This window comes from Natator depressus, chromosome 10, assembly GCF_965152275.1.
Source record: "Natator depressus isolate rNatDep1 chromosome 10, rNatDep2.hap1, whole genome shotgun sequence".
Taxonomy (NCBI): Eukaryota; Metazoa; Chordata; order Testudines; family Cheloniidae; genus Natator; species Natator depressus.
The window spans coordinates 30691907-30707959 of record NC_134243.1 but is presented as its reverse complement, the minus strand read 5'-3'; the positions used below and the strand labels follow the sequence as shown (position 1 = coordinate 30707959).

General features: G+C 44.7%; 1 protein-coding gene across 8 annotated transcripts in view; it reads right to left on the bottom strand.

Moving 5' to 3' along the window:
* Positions 1-16053, bottom strand: part of GSG1L (GSG1 like) — a 141503-nt gene that overhangs the window by 54580 nt on the left and 70870 nt on the right. For all 8 annotated transcript variants that reach the window (XM_074965606.1, XM_074965603.1, XM_074965600.1 and 5 more), the window contains 2 exons: positions 14827-14938; positions 10815-10982 (listed from right to left, as the gene is read on the bottom strand). In XM_074965606.1, the coding sequence (XP_074821707.1) occupies positions 10815-10982; positions 14827-14938 (280 nt within the window). The remainder of the gene's footprint in view (positions 1-10814; positions 10983-14826; positions 14939-16053) is intronic.

Here is a 16053-nt window from a genome sequence, read left to right as displayed (position 1 = left end):
TCTATATGCATAGTTTGTCTGTAAAATGGGTCAAGTCCTGCATGATACCATTTCTCAGCTGATTTGACAGCTACAGCTGGGAAAGCTTCAGGTAATGCAAAGTGTCATGCGAGGCATATTTTAGAAATAAGAAACTTGAGCCACAGGAAAAGTCATAGATGTTTAAGGCCAGGAGGGCCATTATAATCATCTACTCTGACCTTCTGCATCACACGGCTAGAAAACTTCCCCAAATGAAAGTTGCTCTGTCTCTTTACCTTATCAAAGAGATGATTAAGGAATGACTTGATTAGTCTCTAAATACCTGCATGGAGAACACACATTTGATGGCTGGCTCTTCAATCTACCAGAGAAAGGAATAACATGATCCAATGGCTGGAAGTTGAAGCTAGACAAATTCAGACTGGAAATAAGGTGTAAATTTTTTGGCAGTGAGGACAATTAACCACTGGAACAACTTACCAAGGGTTGAGGTGGATTCTCCATCACTGACTAATTTAAAATCAAGACTGGATGTTTTGGGTTTTTTTAAAGATCTGCTCTCAGCATTATTTTGGGTGTAGTTGTCTGGCCTGTATTACAAAGGAGGTCAGACTAGATGATGATCACAATGGTCCCAAATGGCCTTGGAATCAGAGAATCTATGAATATATTCTTTGGCTAAGAATAACCAAGTGTCCTGATTTGAGAAATACTGTCCAAGATAAAAATTGACGTGAAAAGCATTAAACTCATAAGCAAATGCCCCCTTGACTCAACAAGAAGGTGTTATCCTAGCAAATTGCATTCTAATAGTTGCTATAACGCTTATCAAATTAGCAAATCTGTTTTTTAGGTTTCAGATTTTAAAAAAAATCCAACTAGCACCTCAGCAAATTTATAAAATCACACACACCCTATTCACACTTAGAGGGGAAGTGACAAAGCACATTGTTTGTCACCAGGGCCATATTTTACTTAATGAGATTTAAAGCAAAGTGAGACACACTGGTTTGCAGTATATTTAGGCCCAAGTTGTACTGGCTGAGGGAAAGGTCATAGTAATGCAGCCAACTACACGCTGGGCTCCAGTAGAGGGCCTGGAGTTAGCTAGAACAGCCTAGAAAGTGGATGGAGTTGTAGCTAGGAAAGGGGGGGTAGGGGCTGGGGTTACTGGAGGATGATGCACTGACTTGGCCTGCCTCCTCAGTTGGGTTCCTAAAGAGACCCGCAAGGAAGTTAAATCCACTGTCTGAGAGTGTGCATGAATATAAATGAGATAAAACCAACTGTTTATTGCTTTATTAAATCTTGAGGAGCTTCTAGGCCAGACTCTCAGCTCATGTAAATGGCAGTAACGCCATTAAAGTCAGTGAAGCTATACTGATCTACACGAGCTGAGTCTGGTCCTGTATCTTTTTTGCAGGATATGTAGGTTACTGTGGCTCAACTTTGTCACCTTAACTGGACACATTTGACAAATAACACATTGTTGACATATAAGAGAGCATGTAGACACAACATGTCCCTTTTCTGCCCAGTAGGAGTTTTGTGTCAATACAAATCATAGAATACATCTAAAAAAAAGAAAATGACTTGTTATGAAGGCCCTTTCCAAACTCTAAACCAATGACATTCTAACCAGGGCTAGAATGTGGTCTGCCAAGGACAGTTTGGTGGGTTCTGAGCTTTTTGCAAACCAATGAGCAGACTTCAATTTCTATTAAAGACCCCACCCTTCTGTTACCCACAGCATGAGAACCAACACTTCATGACAGGCTTAGTTACATTGTAATAGTCACAATAATAAACACAGCCCTGTAACTGCTTTTACAGGAGAGGATGCCTATTATGAAGGATTGTAACAGGGTGCACTGAGTAAGAAGCTAACTCATCACCCTGTCACTTTAATACCCACGAGTATATATTAATTGGGACTTAATTGGAAGATAGGTAGTTGACAGGGTGTCAATTAACTGAGTAGAACTACAGCTGAAAGGCTAATTGATGGGGAAGCAATCCCAGCAGGTGGGATTATATAAATTGACATGAAAGATGCGCTAAAGAGGAGGGAGCTTGAAGCAAGGCAGAGGTAGCCAGCACTGGTTGCTGTTAGTATGATGCCTGTCCCTAGAAGCAAATAGGGGAAACTACCTGTGCAATGTAAATACATATAACACTATAGGCTGTGGCCTGCTGAAAGAATACAGTAAAACATGGTGCTGATGAAGGAAACCTGGCATGACTGTGGTCTGTGATTAAGTCCTGAAAAGACTCAGGGGATGACCCCATGACAAGGGGATAGTGGGAATCGTTTATTGGTATTTAGAAACAGAGGAAAGACCAGAGCAGAGAAATGCTGTGAATCTGTGTATGGTACAGACAGACTAGGAAATAGTTTTCATAATATCTGGTAATATAATCAGGCTGGATTATAAAGTTAATGGAATAGTTCTCTCGACTGCTGGACTCCTCAGAGTTGCACACTGCCCTAGAACAGCATAAGGTAAAATACTCAATTAACTGTTCCAGTCTGAACATTCCTAGAGCCTTCACTCCCAAGAGGCATCATGCTTTATGCAGGGAGAATTTGCTTTGCTTAGAAGCCATTGCTTAGAAAGTTCTTCTGCTTTGACACTGTTGGCTTGAGCTCAACATTCTATGCCCTTTACTTCCTTGTGACCCTCCTATTTATAAAATCTGGGAGCACCTGGGACACTAGACTTTGCAGTAACACCTAATCTTTAGAATTCTGAGTAGCTCCTAATTTAATTTGCTTTAAGCTTTCTCACAGTCCTGTCATTTCAGTTTTGGGAGCATTGGGGGAGATTTTCAAAAGTACCAAGGTCAGTTTGGCCTAACTCCTATTTGTGCTGTTGAAAATCTCCCCCTTAGTGTTTGTTCCAAGGGGTCTAAAAAAGCTTTGCAGGCACAGCCTAAGGACAAACAATTTGGCTAAGGCTTCCAGAACTGTTGTTATGGAAGCACTGGCCCTGCTTCATAGTTATGGCTGAGTTGAGTTTTGTACTTAGAGCAGGGATGCAACCATGAAAAATAGACACATCCTCCATAAATGCAAAGAGTAAATGCTGTGCATATAAAATGAGTTTTCTGATCATGTGCTGTAAATCTGTTTATTAGAGTTAACTAATTAGAAAATAGGTCCCTTAAGAAACTTAGCACTCAACTGTTAGACTCTCTTCCCGCACGCCCCCCCCCCCCGAGATCTCAGTAATGAAATAACACTTCAAACGTGCAAAGTTAATAGTGATTTTGCCTTTATTATTCATAACTGACAGTTTTGTCTTCAGCAGGGGCTAAAAAATGTAGCAATTAGAGCTGGGAAAAATTTTTCACATTAAACTTTTTCAATGAACAACATATTTGATGACGCCAAAACGTTTTGCAAATTTGTCATTTTCACTTAACTGTTTTGGTCAGGGAAAAGCACCTAATACCCAAACCAAACACTCCCCTGGCCCCCCAGAAAACTAAATGTTTCTTCTAACATTTCAAAATGAAACATTGATTTTTTTTAAATGACTGTTTCAAAATTTCCTTTAGCTTAATGAAAACATTAAAAAGACTAAATTGTTAATTGGATTTTAAGTTTTGTCAAAACAAAACTTAATTTGACCCAAAACAAACTTTATTTTTTCTTTTTGATTTGCTGAAAGAAGTGTCTGATATAAAACTTTAATTGTTCAGAATTAGAAAACCTAAAAATCCATTTACCCAACTCTACTTGCAAAATAGAGAATTCTACAAATAATTGCTCTTTCAAAATGGATGCTCTCTATTTTTCAGCATCTGTGAAAGATCAACATCCATTATGCAGAAAAATGGGAAAATGACCCTTACTCATTATTTCTTTTCACTTCATTGCACTAGGTCCGCTCAACAGAAAAGGAGTGGCGGGAGAGATATTAAGGGGTGTACACATGTGTTCATATGTACATGTGTGGGGATAGGTGGGAAAAACTGTATGCACACATGCATGCAGGGAATTTGAGGAAACAGGAGGAATGGATAATTTGGTGAATGTGTGCATAAAGGAATGGAGGGGGGATGCAGGAGTAAACAGGAATTTGACAGGAGGAGGGTGCGGAGGAATGTAGAGGGTGTGGGAGGGAGGGAGAATTTTACTTGTGTGTGCATGTGCAGATGAGGGTATGGGCTAGAGGAGGTGTGGGGAAAGGGGGTACACTGACTGATTTGTGATCTTCTGGTGATACAAAGCATCTGTAAACCCAAGGTAACTAGCCAGTACATGTTGGCTGCTTTGCATTGCTCCTGACTGGCAGAAATTATCCAGAGCATACTGGTGAATCTGACAAATTACCAGATTACTGTGTATCTTCAGGTCATTAGAAATATTACATGGTTACATTCTCTGAGTTTCTCATTCACTATCCACATGAATTTAATACTTTAAAATAAAGGAAATTAAGATGACATTGAGGCTCAGAGTACATATCATAACTTAATGGTAAAAGTTACATGAAGATTGTAATTATCCAACACCTGTATAAGGAGTGCTTGTGGCAGGGTAAGTGTGTGTATGTAGGATGTGTATGTGCTAGAAAGGGGGTGAGTGCTTGTGTGAGCATTGCATATAGTTAGGAAAAGCTTTCTAGTTAGGGATTCAAAATACCAACACAGTAAAGGCAGCTAAACTCTGGAATAAGCTTCCAAGGAAGGTTGTGAAATCCTTGTCACTGGAGGCTTTTAAAAGCTGGTTAGACAAACACCTGTCAGGGATGCTCTAGATTTACTTGGTCCTGCCTCACCACAGGGGACTTGACTAGATGACCTCTCTAGGTGCCTTCTGGCCCTACACATCTAGCATTCTATTTTTTATATGAGATGCAGGAGTGTCTGGGGTGTGGTGAGGTATATGTGAGAAGAGGAATTGTCTAATTCTGGAGGGAGTATGAGCTGTTTGGGTGTAAGGTGGGACATTTGTACATGGAAGAGGTGGTTTGGGTCTGGAGGATGCACAGGGGTTGGGCAGTGTTTGGGGTGAGCATGGTGGGGTGTGTGAAGGGGGTTGTCTGGGTCTGGAGAGTGTGTAGAATGGTGTGTGTAGGGGGTACATATGTGGTATGGGAGGGTTTGGTGTGTGTGGAGGGGGAGGGCTGAGTCTGCAGGGCATGTGTATAATGTGGGTGTGTCTGGCCATGTGGGGTGTGTATGTGGCAGGTGGGGCTGAGTTTGCAAGGCATGTGTGGGGTGTGGTCTGGTCTGTGTGGGTGTGGAACAGGAGTGTGGTGTGTGTGTGTAGGGCTTGCGTGCAGTGTGGAAGTACTTGGGGATGTGGCTTGACAATGGAGTGGTCTCAGTTGTGGTGTGTTTTGTCTCCTAATGTCTTCATAATACTGTACAGTCCAAAGCATGATGAGATGAAAGACCCCTGTCAAAAACCAAGGAACAAATCTTCATCCAAGTTCTGATCTTCCCAGGCAGGAAGATCAGAATAGCCTGTACCGAGTTGGGCATATAGCCACATGGCCAGTGTGCTCTGGCTAGAGAAACAATCTTCTCCCCTAAAGAAGTCATCCCATATAGGGGAGAATGAGGCTATTAAATGAGAGATAGCTACATGGTTTCATGAACACCTTTGCCATTATAAAACACCAACAGACTGTTTCTGGGAGTATGCCCTGTATGTAGGGAGGAGGCCTAGAAGTAGAATGTCTGTTTCAAGCACATGGTATGATGTATTCAGCAGTTCTGATGTAGTCACACACACATTCACGCTCTTCCTCCAGAGTGCCCCCTGAAAGACCACTCAAACCCACATTCCCAGTCCAGTGAACTTTTGATTGGAGAGCAATACCTACAGCTAGGGGTTCCCCACACCAAGAGATGTCCCACTCATTCAATCTTTTTAAAAGATTAAGTAGACTATTGCTTTCTTCCACAAACTAGAAGCATCTTGGATTTTGGAGAGGGAGAAACAGCGACCCTGGAACTTTGAGCATTAAGGAAAGTTCAATATTGCTAATGTTCTGCTACAAATGGGATAAAAAGCACCATCAAAACAAACATGCAAGGGTTAGAATTGTTAGTCTGCTATACAACTCACTTGGTCTGTTTATCATGCAGGAAGGACTGGTAGTGATGCTATATAAAATTGCTTAACACTTCCTATTATAATCCCATTTTTAATCACTTATAATTCTGCCACACTTTAACAGTTCAGGCAAAAATGTTCCATTCTTGCTCTCTACCTCAGGGTGAATTTTTCTGGGAAGACTCACCAAAATTTAATTTGACAAAATTAACTTTTTAATGACTTATTTTAAAGAGCTAGCACCTTTTGGAGCTTGTAAATTGTCTTGCAAATTGATGTCAGGGGGGCCTTTTACTGTTCTAATAAAACTAAATGTGGCCAATTTATAAGCCTCAAAAAATCACCATTTATACTGGCTGAGTAGAAGTTGTCATAGGTTTGCTGCCAAAAATCTCTGAACAGTCCATCTGCATTAAGCATGCTGCCTGGCCCTGCTGAGGCATCTCCAGCATTTGGAAAGAACCATGCCTCCAGCCAGGACAAAAATGGCTCATTCCCCTCCTGCTCTCTGCCATCAATATCTTTTCACCTATGGGAAGGTGCACCACTTCCAAACGTGTGCTCCCATGCCTTGCTGAGCAGCCTGTTTGTTAGCTTCCCCCTCCAGATACCTTTTAAGCTAATGAAAGGTACACTGAGCAGGGAATCTGGAGATTAGTTCACATCTCATCTCCTTCACTGACTGACATCAATATTTCTAGGCTGCTTTTGTTTTGAGCAAGGCCTTTTGCCCTACCTGAGGGGGAAGGCAGGTATTCCTGCAATTTCAGATAGAATACAGATGTGTTAAGGTCACTTCCAGCAGAGCTGGGACTAGAGTCTAGGTTTCCCAGATGACAGACTTCCATCTTGGCCACTGAGCCACCCTGCTTTTCAGAAAGTCTGCCAAATCTGTGTGCTTGTCCATGCTGTACGTAAAATGGAAATTCTCACATATGTAACCAACTGTTTGAGTGTGCTGAGCCTCATGAGTCATTGGAAAAAATTAGCTGCAAGTTTTAAGTGTCCAGCCAATCCACAGTCCAGCCAGGTGACCAAGGCAGGTCTACAGGTTGCTAATGAAAGCAGCTACTCAAGTCTGCTCAGTGTTGCTACCTGGTTGGGGATGCTCCTTGCTAGCTGGCAGTTCTGATAGATTGCATCTGCTCAATGCACAGTTGGTCACTTAGCTCTCCTGATACTGTTTGGTGTGAGTCAGCATTCTCTATAGCAGCTGACCTATGAATGATCACAACCTACTTCTGCTGCCATCTCATGTGGTTACTCTTTTAACTCAAGGGGTAGCAGTCTGTGCTGTGTATCTAGATTAAACCCTGCTGCTGATCTATGTGGGGAGCTGATACACTGGCACATGAATTCCTTTGATTTTTCATCTGCCACAAGCATGACAAGGGAGGGGCTGTGAGTGTATGGGGAGAAGGGCAATGGACTGGTGGAAGGAGGGAGGGGCAGTGCATGTGTCTGCCTGAGTAGTGTGTGGCAGGAGATGGGCACTGTGTGTTTGTGGTGAGGAATGGGGGTGATCTGTGAGGAATGAATGAGCATGCAAGGGGATGGGCAGCTTCAGTGTGGGAGAAGGATGGGCTCTGTGTGGGGAGGGGAGGAGAGGAGATGGGTTGTGTTTGCAATGGGGTTGAGCGAAGTAGGACAGTAGGGGATGTGGATGGTTTGCGAGGGGGATGATGGCTGGCCTGTGTGCAGGGGAGCTGGGCAATGCCTATATGCTGGGAAGTGGGGGCAAGGGATGTCTGTCTCCACAGGATGTGCGGTGTATTGGTGGGGAAATGGGTGGTTTGGGGGGTAATATCTGTTTGTGCAGGGAGATGTGTGGGGAAGATGGGTGTGAACGTGAAAATACATGTTGGTGAGGGTGTGTGGGAGGAAATGGGCGGAAGGAGGATGGGCAATGGATGAGTTTGGGAGGAGTGGGTTGTGTGTGGGATAGACAATGGGGGTGGGGCAGGCAATGAATGTGTGAGGAGGATGGGGTAGTGTGTGGGGCAAACATGCATGTGTGAGGGAAGGGGCAGTGTTTGCCAGGGGTGGAGGGGGCAAGATAGGTAGTGTGCACGCCAGGGGATAAGCAGCATGTGTGTGGAGGATTGGTAGGGTGGGCTGTGTGTGCGCATGTGAGAAGGTGGGCTGTGAAGGGTGTGTGAGAAGGGGCATGACCTTTGTGTGTGGGTGAGAGGTGTTTGTGTGGGGAGGATGAGCAGTGTGTGTAGGGAGTTGTGTGTAAGGCGGTAGGCAGTCTGCATACAGAGGGATGGACACTGGGGAAGAGAGGTGGGGTGTGTGGAGGGGAATGAGCACTACGCATCTAGGGGACAGGCAATGGGTATGAGGGTGGAATGGAAACTTGTGGATGGAGCTGGGCAGTGTGAAGGGGTGACATGAGGGGGTGCATACAGAGGAATGGGCAGCACGTGTGTGAAGGGTGATGTGTAAGATGTGCATGCAGGGGGATAGGCAGTGTGTGAGGAGGAATGTGCTGTGGGCAAAATGGGTGCTATGAGTGTGTGGGGTAGGAGTGGCTTGTGTGTTGGGGGGTGATATGTGGGGATGGTGGGAGGTGTGTCAAGGGTGAGGGAAGTATGCATATGGCATATGAGTGGAGTGTCTGGAGGAGAGGCTAGGCAGTGAGGTCGGGTGGTATGTTGGAATGGGATGGGTGGTTTGTGTGGGGAAGAAGGGCAGTGTTTGGGAGGGGAAATGTGTGGGGGAGTGTAGTATGTGTGGTGTTTGCAAGGCGGTCGAATGGTGTGCAGTGGTCAGTGGGTGTAGGGGAACAGGTGCTATGCGCCTAAGCTGATGAGTGGCATGTATATGGAGAATAGGCAGTGTACATATGTGAGGGGGGAAGATACTTGTTTGGGGGGCAGGTTTTGTGTGTGGATGGTGTGTATTTGGAGTGTAGAGGATTGACAGGTGTGTGTGTATATGGTAGTGGGTATGATATGGGGATGGGTGTGTGCATGGGGTGAGTTTTTTGTGGAGGGTTGTGTGATGTGTGTTGAGGGGGATGCTTGGTATGTAAGGGATGGGTAGGGTGTGTGGGAGTACGGTGTCTGGGTGGGGGTGATGGGTAGTGCATGTACATGTAGGCAGATGTGTGATTTGTGGCCAGGATGAGCAGTGTGGGGAGGGAATATGGGAAGCTTGTGTTGGGTGATGTGAGGGGGCAGTATGGTCAGTGTGTTTGCAAGGGGGTTGGGTGGTATGTGAATGTGTGAGATGGGGGGTTTGTGGGGCAAGTGTGTGGAGGGGATGGTTAGCATATGTAGCAGAATGGCAGGCTGGTGTGTGTTTGTGGGGAGATGTGTGTATTACTGGAAGAGGATGGGCTGTGAGTGCTTGCAAGAATGGGCTGTGGGTGGTTGTGTGTGGAGGGAGATGGGTAGTGGGGGTGGGGAGGATGGGTGGTGTGTGAAGGGGGTTGGGTAGTGGGTATGGAGGGGGATGTGATTTGTAGGCAGTAAGTAGGATGCATGGGATGTGTGGGGTATGGCTAGGAGGAGCAGTGGGTGTATGCAAGGAAGGCTGCAGAGCATAGGAGTGTGGTTTATAGATGGGTGGGGTAATGTGGATGAGCAGTGTGTCGAAGGGACAGGCAGCAGGCCCACTAGCAGAGGGGGATCGGTGCATATGTTTATGGGTAAAGACGAGTGTGTGTATGGAGGAAAAGTGTGTGTTGGAGGGGGATAGGTGGCTTGTGTATATGTGGAAGAGGACAGGGTGTGTGTTAGTATGCAGGGGAAGGTGGGCTGTGTGTGTGGTGGGGCCAGGTGAGTTGTGGATATGTGAGCATGGAGTGTGGAGGCTGGGAGATGGGCAGTGGATGCAGGCAGCAAGGGAATAAAGTATTTGTTGTGGGTGCTCATGTGTTTGAGACTGAGTGATTGGTGCACATGCTGGGGAAGGAAGGGGGATGACTTCATCCTTCTTAGGAGGAGGTGTGCATGTGGCAGGGGTGTGTCAATGGCAGGTGGGTTGTGCCCACAAGTGGTGGGGTTGATAGGTGAGGTGTGTGTACAAGGCAAGGAGGACCGGTTCTGTGTGCACATGCATAGCTGAGGGTGACTGGTGGTAAGTGTGTGTCTCAGGGAGGATGTGGAATAATGTAGGGGTCTGATGTGTTGCAGGGGGAGAGGCTGATGGAGTATGCAGTTGTCCCTACTCCCAAAAGCTGCACATTTCAGACACTGGGTCAGAGCACAATGTCTGTCTGTTGCAATGGAGAACACATTTTCAAATTGAAGCCAATCATGTCATTGAATCCCAAGCATTTTCACCTCATTCCAGCAGGACTGAGCCCATTTCCAGAGAAGCATCTGTACTGCCTAGATTCTGAATTGCTTTTTGCAAGTAGATGTTCCCAGAGCAGGGGCAGCTTCCTTTAGGCAAGGGGAAAATGTCATTTTCACCAAACACTGAGCATTGGTGTAAGACTTTCAGGCTACACACACTAGGAGACAAGTCTTTGCTTCCATTGGCAACATCTCCTGCAAATCAGACACATGCCATTGGGAGCTTGCCAGTCCGCCTTTAATGAGTATATAAGAAGTGGCATGCGGGGGGACTTCACAACATTGAAGAAAAAACACTAGTAAAGCAGAATCCTATGGGCTTCTCTTTAACATGGTTCTTCAAGTATCTCAGACTCCACCTAGATCTACTGAGGTGGGTGAGATCCCAGACTTTGAGGCTAGCAGTAGAATCCACAAAAACCTCCACTGACCCAGAGACTGACTGCACTGACCTTTCTCTGAAGTACTTGATTGCCTCCTGGTCTAGGAAGGTCTGCTCCTCTCGAAAGCCCTGCTCAAAGATTTTGCGCTTGTGTCTGAACTCAATTACAGTCTTAGTGTAAGAGTTCAATGTAGTGACTGAGGCAGCCATGCAGCAGGTGAAAGAACCCCACGCCAGACTGTGGAAAGAAAAACCAGCAGACAGAACGGGGTTAAGACAGCAGCCCACCTTGGGTTTCTGGAGGCAAGAGACACATGTAAATGGAGCGTGGTCAAGAATGACCAACATATTAAAGAGAAGGTGGGTGCAGTAACACAGATGTAAGAAGATCTCTGTAAGCTCAAAAGCTGGTCTTTCACCAACAGCAGTTGGTCCAATAAATGATATCTCACCCAACTCGTCTCTAACATCCTGGGACCAACATGGCTACAACAGATTTGACTCATTTTACTTCAAGAACTCTGACTAGAGCTAGACTACTTGGTTCAGCCAACAGCTTCACCAAAAAAAAATATATTTTTGGTCAAACAAAACTATTCACAAGTTTGGGTCAATAGATTCAGCTGAATAAAAAAATATTCAAAACATTTTCAGAATGTTTTGACTTTAATTTGAAATGACATTAAGAATTTTGGCTGGATTTTTTTTAAAAAGTTAAAATTACATTTTGGTGTAGGGTTAACACACTGAAAATCCAAAAATTTCACTTCAGATAAAACAATGTTTTGTTTAACCTGAAATAGGTGTGGGTTTTCATTTTGGCCCCTGAACTAAAAACCGCGATTATTCGTTCAGCTCTAATTGCGGCCCGATCTCCATAATGCAAAGCAGGATAACTTGGGCTGCGATTCTTATCCTTGGCAATGAGAAGTCCTGTCTGGTAACATGGATGCCACAGTTGAGTGGGGTGAAATTTTTCAAATGAATAGTTTATTCCCCTAAAATGCAGTTTCAGTTGACCTAAAACTATTCATGAATGTGATTAACTCATTGAATGGTTTGTCAGGTTTTTATTTGTATTTTTGGGACTTCAGTGCTATTCACAAAACAGCAGTAGGAAGAGGTGATGCCCACCTTATCGTTCAGTGATTAGGGACCTTACCTGGGCTGTGGGAGACCCCAGTTTGGCTCCCTCCTCTGCCTAATGTGGGAGTGGGATTTGAACTGGGCTCTCCTACACTGAGCTATAGGGTAGCAGGAGGCAGGTTTCTCTGGGTATGTCTACACTGCACTAAAGGACCTGCAATGCAGACAGCATGGGTCAGTTGTCTCATGCTCACTGACTTGGGTTGTGGGGCAATAAAATTGCAGTGTAGACCCACCCACTCCTGCACAGGGTCTCAGAGCCCAGCCTGAGCCTGAATGTCTCTGCAGCTCTTTCTAGCTCCCACAGCCCAGCCCTAGGAGCCTGAGTCAGCTGACCTGGGTTCTGAGATTTGGTACATGGGTTTTTTATTGCAATGTAGCTGTGGGAGCTATGCCTGAAGATCTTAAAAATTTTCATGAAATCAACACCTGAAAAATGTTGGAAATTCTGAGTTAAAGTTGCATTTAAAAGAAATCCAGACAGGATAAGACCTGAAAATGAGCAGTTGACACCCAAACAACCTTAATTTTTCCCTGCAGCAATGTAATAAATTAATCATACTTGAGTATGTATGGTCCTAGATTAAACTGAATTTTAAATACAACTAGGAAGTTGAATTCCAATTCCTGCTTTAAGTGCAAAACTCCACTCAATATTAACTATGCTGCCATGACCTGCACCTCCATAACACTGGTTGCAATTAGTCTAGTTACCTATACATCCCCATTGCTATACTATCTGAGCACTTCACACCGCTCCCATTTGAGAGAGGGCAGTATTATTCCCCCCCATTTTACAGAAAGGGGACTGAATCAAATGAGAAACTATATGCAATTTTACTAATGTCACACAAAGCTTGTGACATAGTCAGGAACTGAACCCCCACCCTCTAAATCCCAGCCACAAGATGACCTTTCCTCTCCTGTACTACTTCAGTGGGGTGTAGGCCTTCCTGCTGTATAGGCCAGACACTCAAACACTAGAACTGGATTTAAAAGGAAGCTATAAATATCCTATATAGAAAATTTGTTTCTGACAGAGGTAATCATACTTCAGGGCATCATCTGATCCCCAGAGGGATCAAGGAACTTTCCCCTACATACAACACCTCACAGCTGGCCTGAAGGCCATGTGGAGTGTGTTTTGTTTCACCCTCTAAAGCATTACATGTGGGCCACTGCTAGAGGCAGATATAGTTGTCTGGTCTGTTTAACAGACATAATTGCTAATCTGGAAGGCAGGAACATGGTTTTATGGTCAGAGCAAGGACCTGAGAGTCTGATACGCTGGGCTCTTTTCTCAGTGGTGATACTGGCTTGTTGCATGGCCTTTGGGAAGCCACTTAGGCTCTGGCCTCAGTTTCCCAAACTACAGAATAAAAATATTGATGATGTGCACCCCTCTCCAGGGGGCACTGGGACTGATCTGATGTTTCTAAAGTGTTTGGTGGCCCTATGATGGGAGATACTCCAGAATGGCAACATTACCATGGAGATAAAAATGTTGTTAAGCATGAGACTGTCTCTCAGTCACTCAGGGAAGCTTGGCAAGAGGCTGTAGCTATAACACAAATCGACAACTAGGAACCTGAAAGTTTGATTTTACTTTAAACGTGTGAAGGTTTGGGAATGCCCAGTGACCATGACCTGGGCCATGGCACCTTCAGCCTCTCCCTCACAGCTGTGTCAGGCTGCTTCCTGCTAATCACTGAACTGACACTCACAACTAGCTGGCCCCTGTACATCCAATTTGTAGCTAACAATGTGAACTGGTGTAGGTGAGCTCTGAAACCAGGGTGGGGGCCACAATAGCCTCCTGATAACCCTTTGAAAAGGGGTGAGGGAGGCTAATAGTTCCTTGCATTGGAACACAGGAGGGATTGTGGGGGGGGCTAATCCCAGCAGTGGGAGTGGGGGGCTAAAAATCCCTTGCATTGCATTGTGGGATTTGGAAGAGGGGGGAGGGCTAATCCCTTGCCTCACAATGTGGAGGGGGCTAATCAACTGTATTGAGGTGCAAGGGGCTAAGAACATCCTGCCTCTGGTCCTGGAGGGTTAATAATCACCTGCCTTGGGATGTATGTGTGGGTGGAAGGGTCACTAATTCCCTGCCTTGGTGTATGCAGGGATTACTGTGTCCACACCTGCCTGATTTGGGGAGTAGAATTAAAATATTACTCAGTAATAAAAAAAATTAAAATGTAATAAATTACAAAGGAAACCCCTTCCACAGGCTACACAGGACAATGCAAGCTGTTGAAAGTTGTGAAAACTGCCTGTGATCAAAATATTCCTAACTCCCCAAATTCTCCTGTACGAGTCAAATGTGCCAGTTCTCCTAAAGGGTAGGATAAAACATATTAGGGGGCTTCTAGGCCAAGCCATTTTTTTTCATGAGCAAAATACATTTGGGAATCTTTCCAAAGCCGCCGCCGCCCCCCCCCCCCGCCCCCCACACACAGAGTACATTAAATTGTCTCCAAAACACTTTTGTCTGATTTGCCTCAAACCTTCCAAGAAACTCCCCCGGGTGCTATTGTGAGATCCAAAGACACTATGCCTCGCACTGCCACACGGGCATTGCCGCTTCTATAGAAAATTGCCCTGTAAGGCACAATTGAGCCTAAATTCAGGAGACCAACATTTCAGAAATGTTACGGCACCTAATTCAAATGTATACACTTAATGGAACTGCTCTCAGTGGTGGTAATTGTGGCTGCAATTGACTTGCAAGAGAATTTTTATTTGCAATTATAACTAGCCAATGCAATCCCAGTTATTGTACATCCAATGTCCATGATCAACTGAGTGTTTTTGCACTTGGAAATGCACATATAATTTCCTGGAGATTTAAGACCATGTTTGTAACCCCTGCGCTGATATCCATAATCAGACAATTTAAGAGTGAGAAGATACTAAATGAAGGAGACACTTACCAGAAGGACCAGCCATAGTCCCATGAATGTGGTCTCCAATCTTCTGGTCCAAGGCTGACTGTCACTTGGAAAACTTGGGTGTACATCATATGAGCCACCATCCCCAAGAGACCTGGAAAGCAGGAATTGCAATAAGAACATTTTTCCCGATCTTTTCTATCCTTCCTGAAGGAGCTTCGCCAACTCCAGCAGATGCTGAAAGCTCCTGCAAAATAACCCTCGTAGTGCACCCTGCACCACTGAAGAAAAGGCAGCACATTGTGGGCAGAGGAAGGGAGCCATTCAGGTTTTGTTATTTTACAACACAGTCTGAACGGTGCAGGAGTGCTGATGGTACAAAGGAAACCCTTTTGAAGAGCTTGCCAACACATTCATGTTACCATCAACCTTGCTACTGTAAGCCAGGTTCTCTCTGGTTATGCTATTCAGGTACCAAGCAGAAGCTGAATGCTTCCATTGGTTGCTCATACAAGGTGATGTTTCCAAGAATCATAAACATCCAGCCCCAAGTGTCCCTTGTGAGAAGTTGTTCTTGTTTATTATATGTATTACTAGATCACCTAGGACAGTGGTTCTCAGCCAGGGGTACATATACCCCTAGGGGTATACAGAGGTCTTCCAGGGGGCACATCAGCTCATCTAGATATTTGCCTAGTTTTACAATGTGCTACATCAACAGCACTAGCGAACTCAGTACAAACTAAAATTTCATATAGACAATGACTTGCTTATACTGCTCTCTATTACCATATTTGTATTTCAATTGATTTTATAATTATGGTAAAAATAAAAGTAAGCAGTTTTTCAGTAATAGTGTGCTATGACTCTTGTAAGCAAGTTTTTAAGTGAGGTGAAATTTGGGGGTACACATGACAAATCAGACTCCTGAAAAGGGTACAGTAGTCTGGAAAGGTTGAGAGCCACTGACCTAGGAGTGCTAGTCATGGACCAGGACTATTGTGCTAGGTGCTGTACAAACAGAGCAAAAAGACAGATCTTGCCCCAAGGGCCTTACAATTTAAGTATAAGATGAGACAGATGACTATAGACCGATGGGGGAGCACAAGTAGGTAATGAGACAATATTAGTCAGCATGGTAGGCAGTGGTCTCTGCACACCAGCAGCCCAACCATTGTCCAGGTTTTTGGAGGCATCGCCACAAAGGAGAATTTTGAGGAGGGATCTGAAGATAGCTAATGAAGTAGCTTGGTGTATGTTCACAAGGAG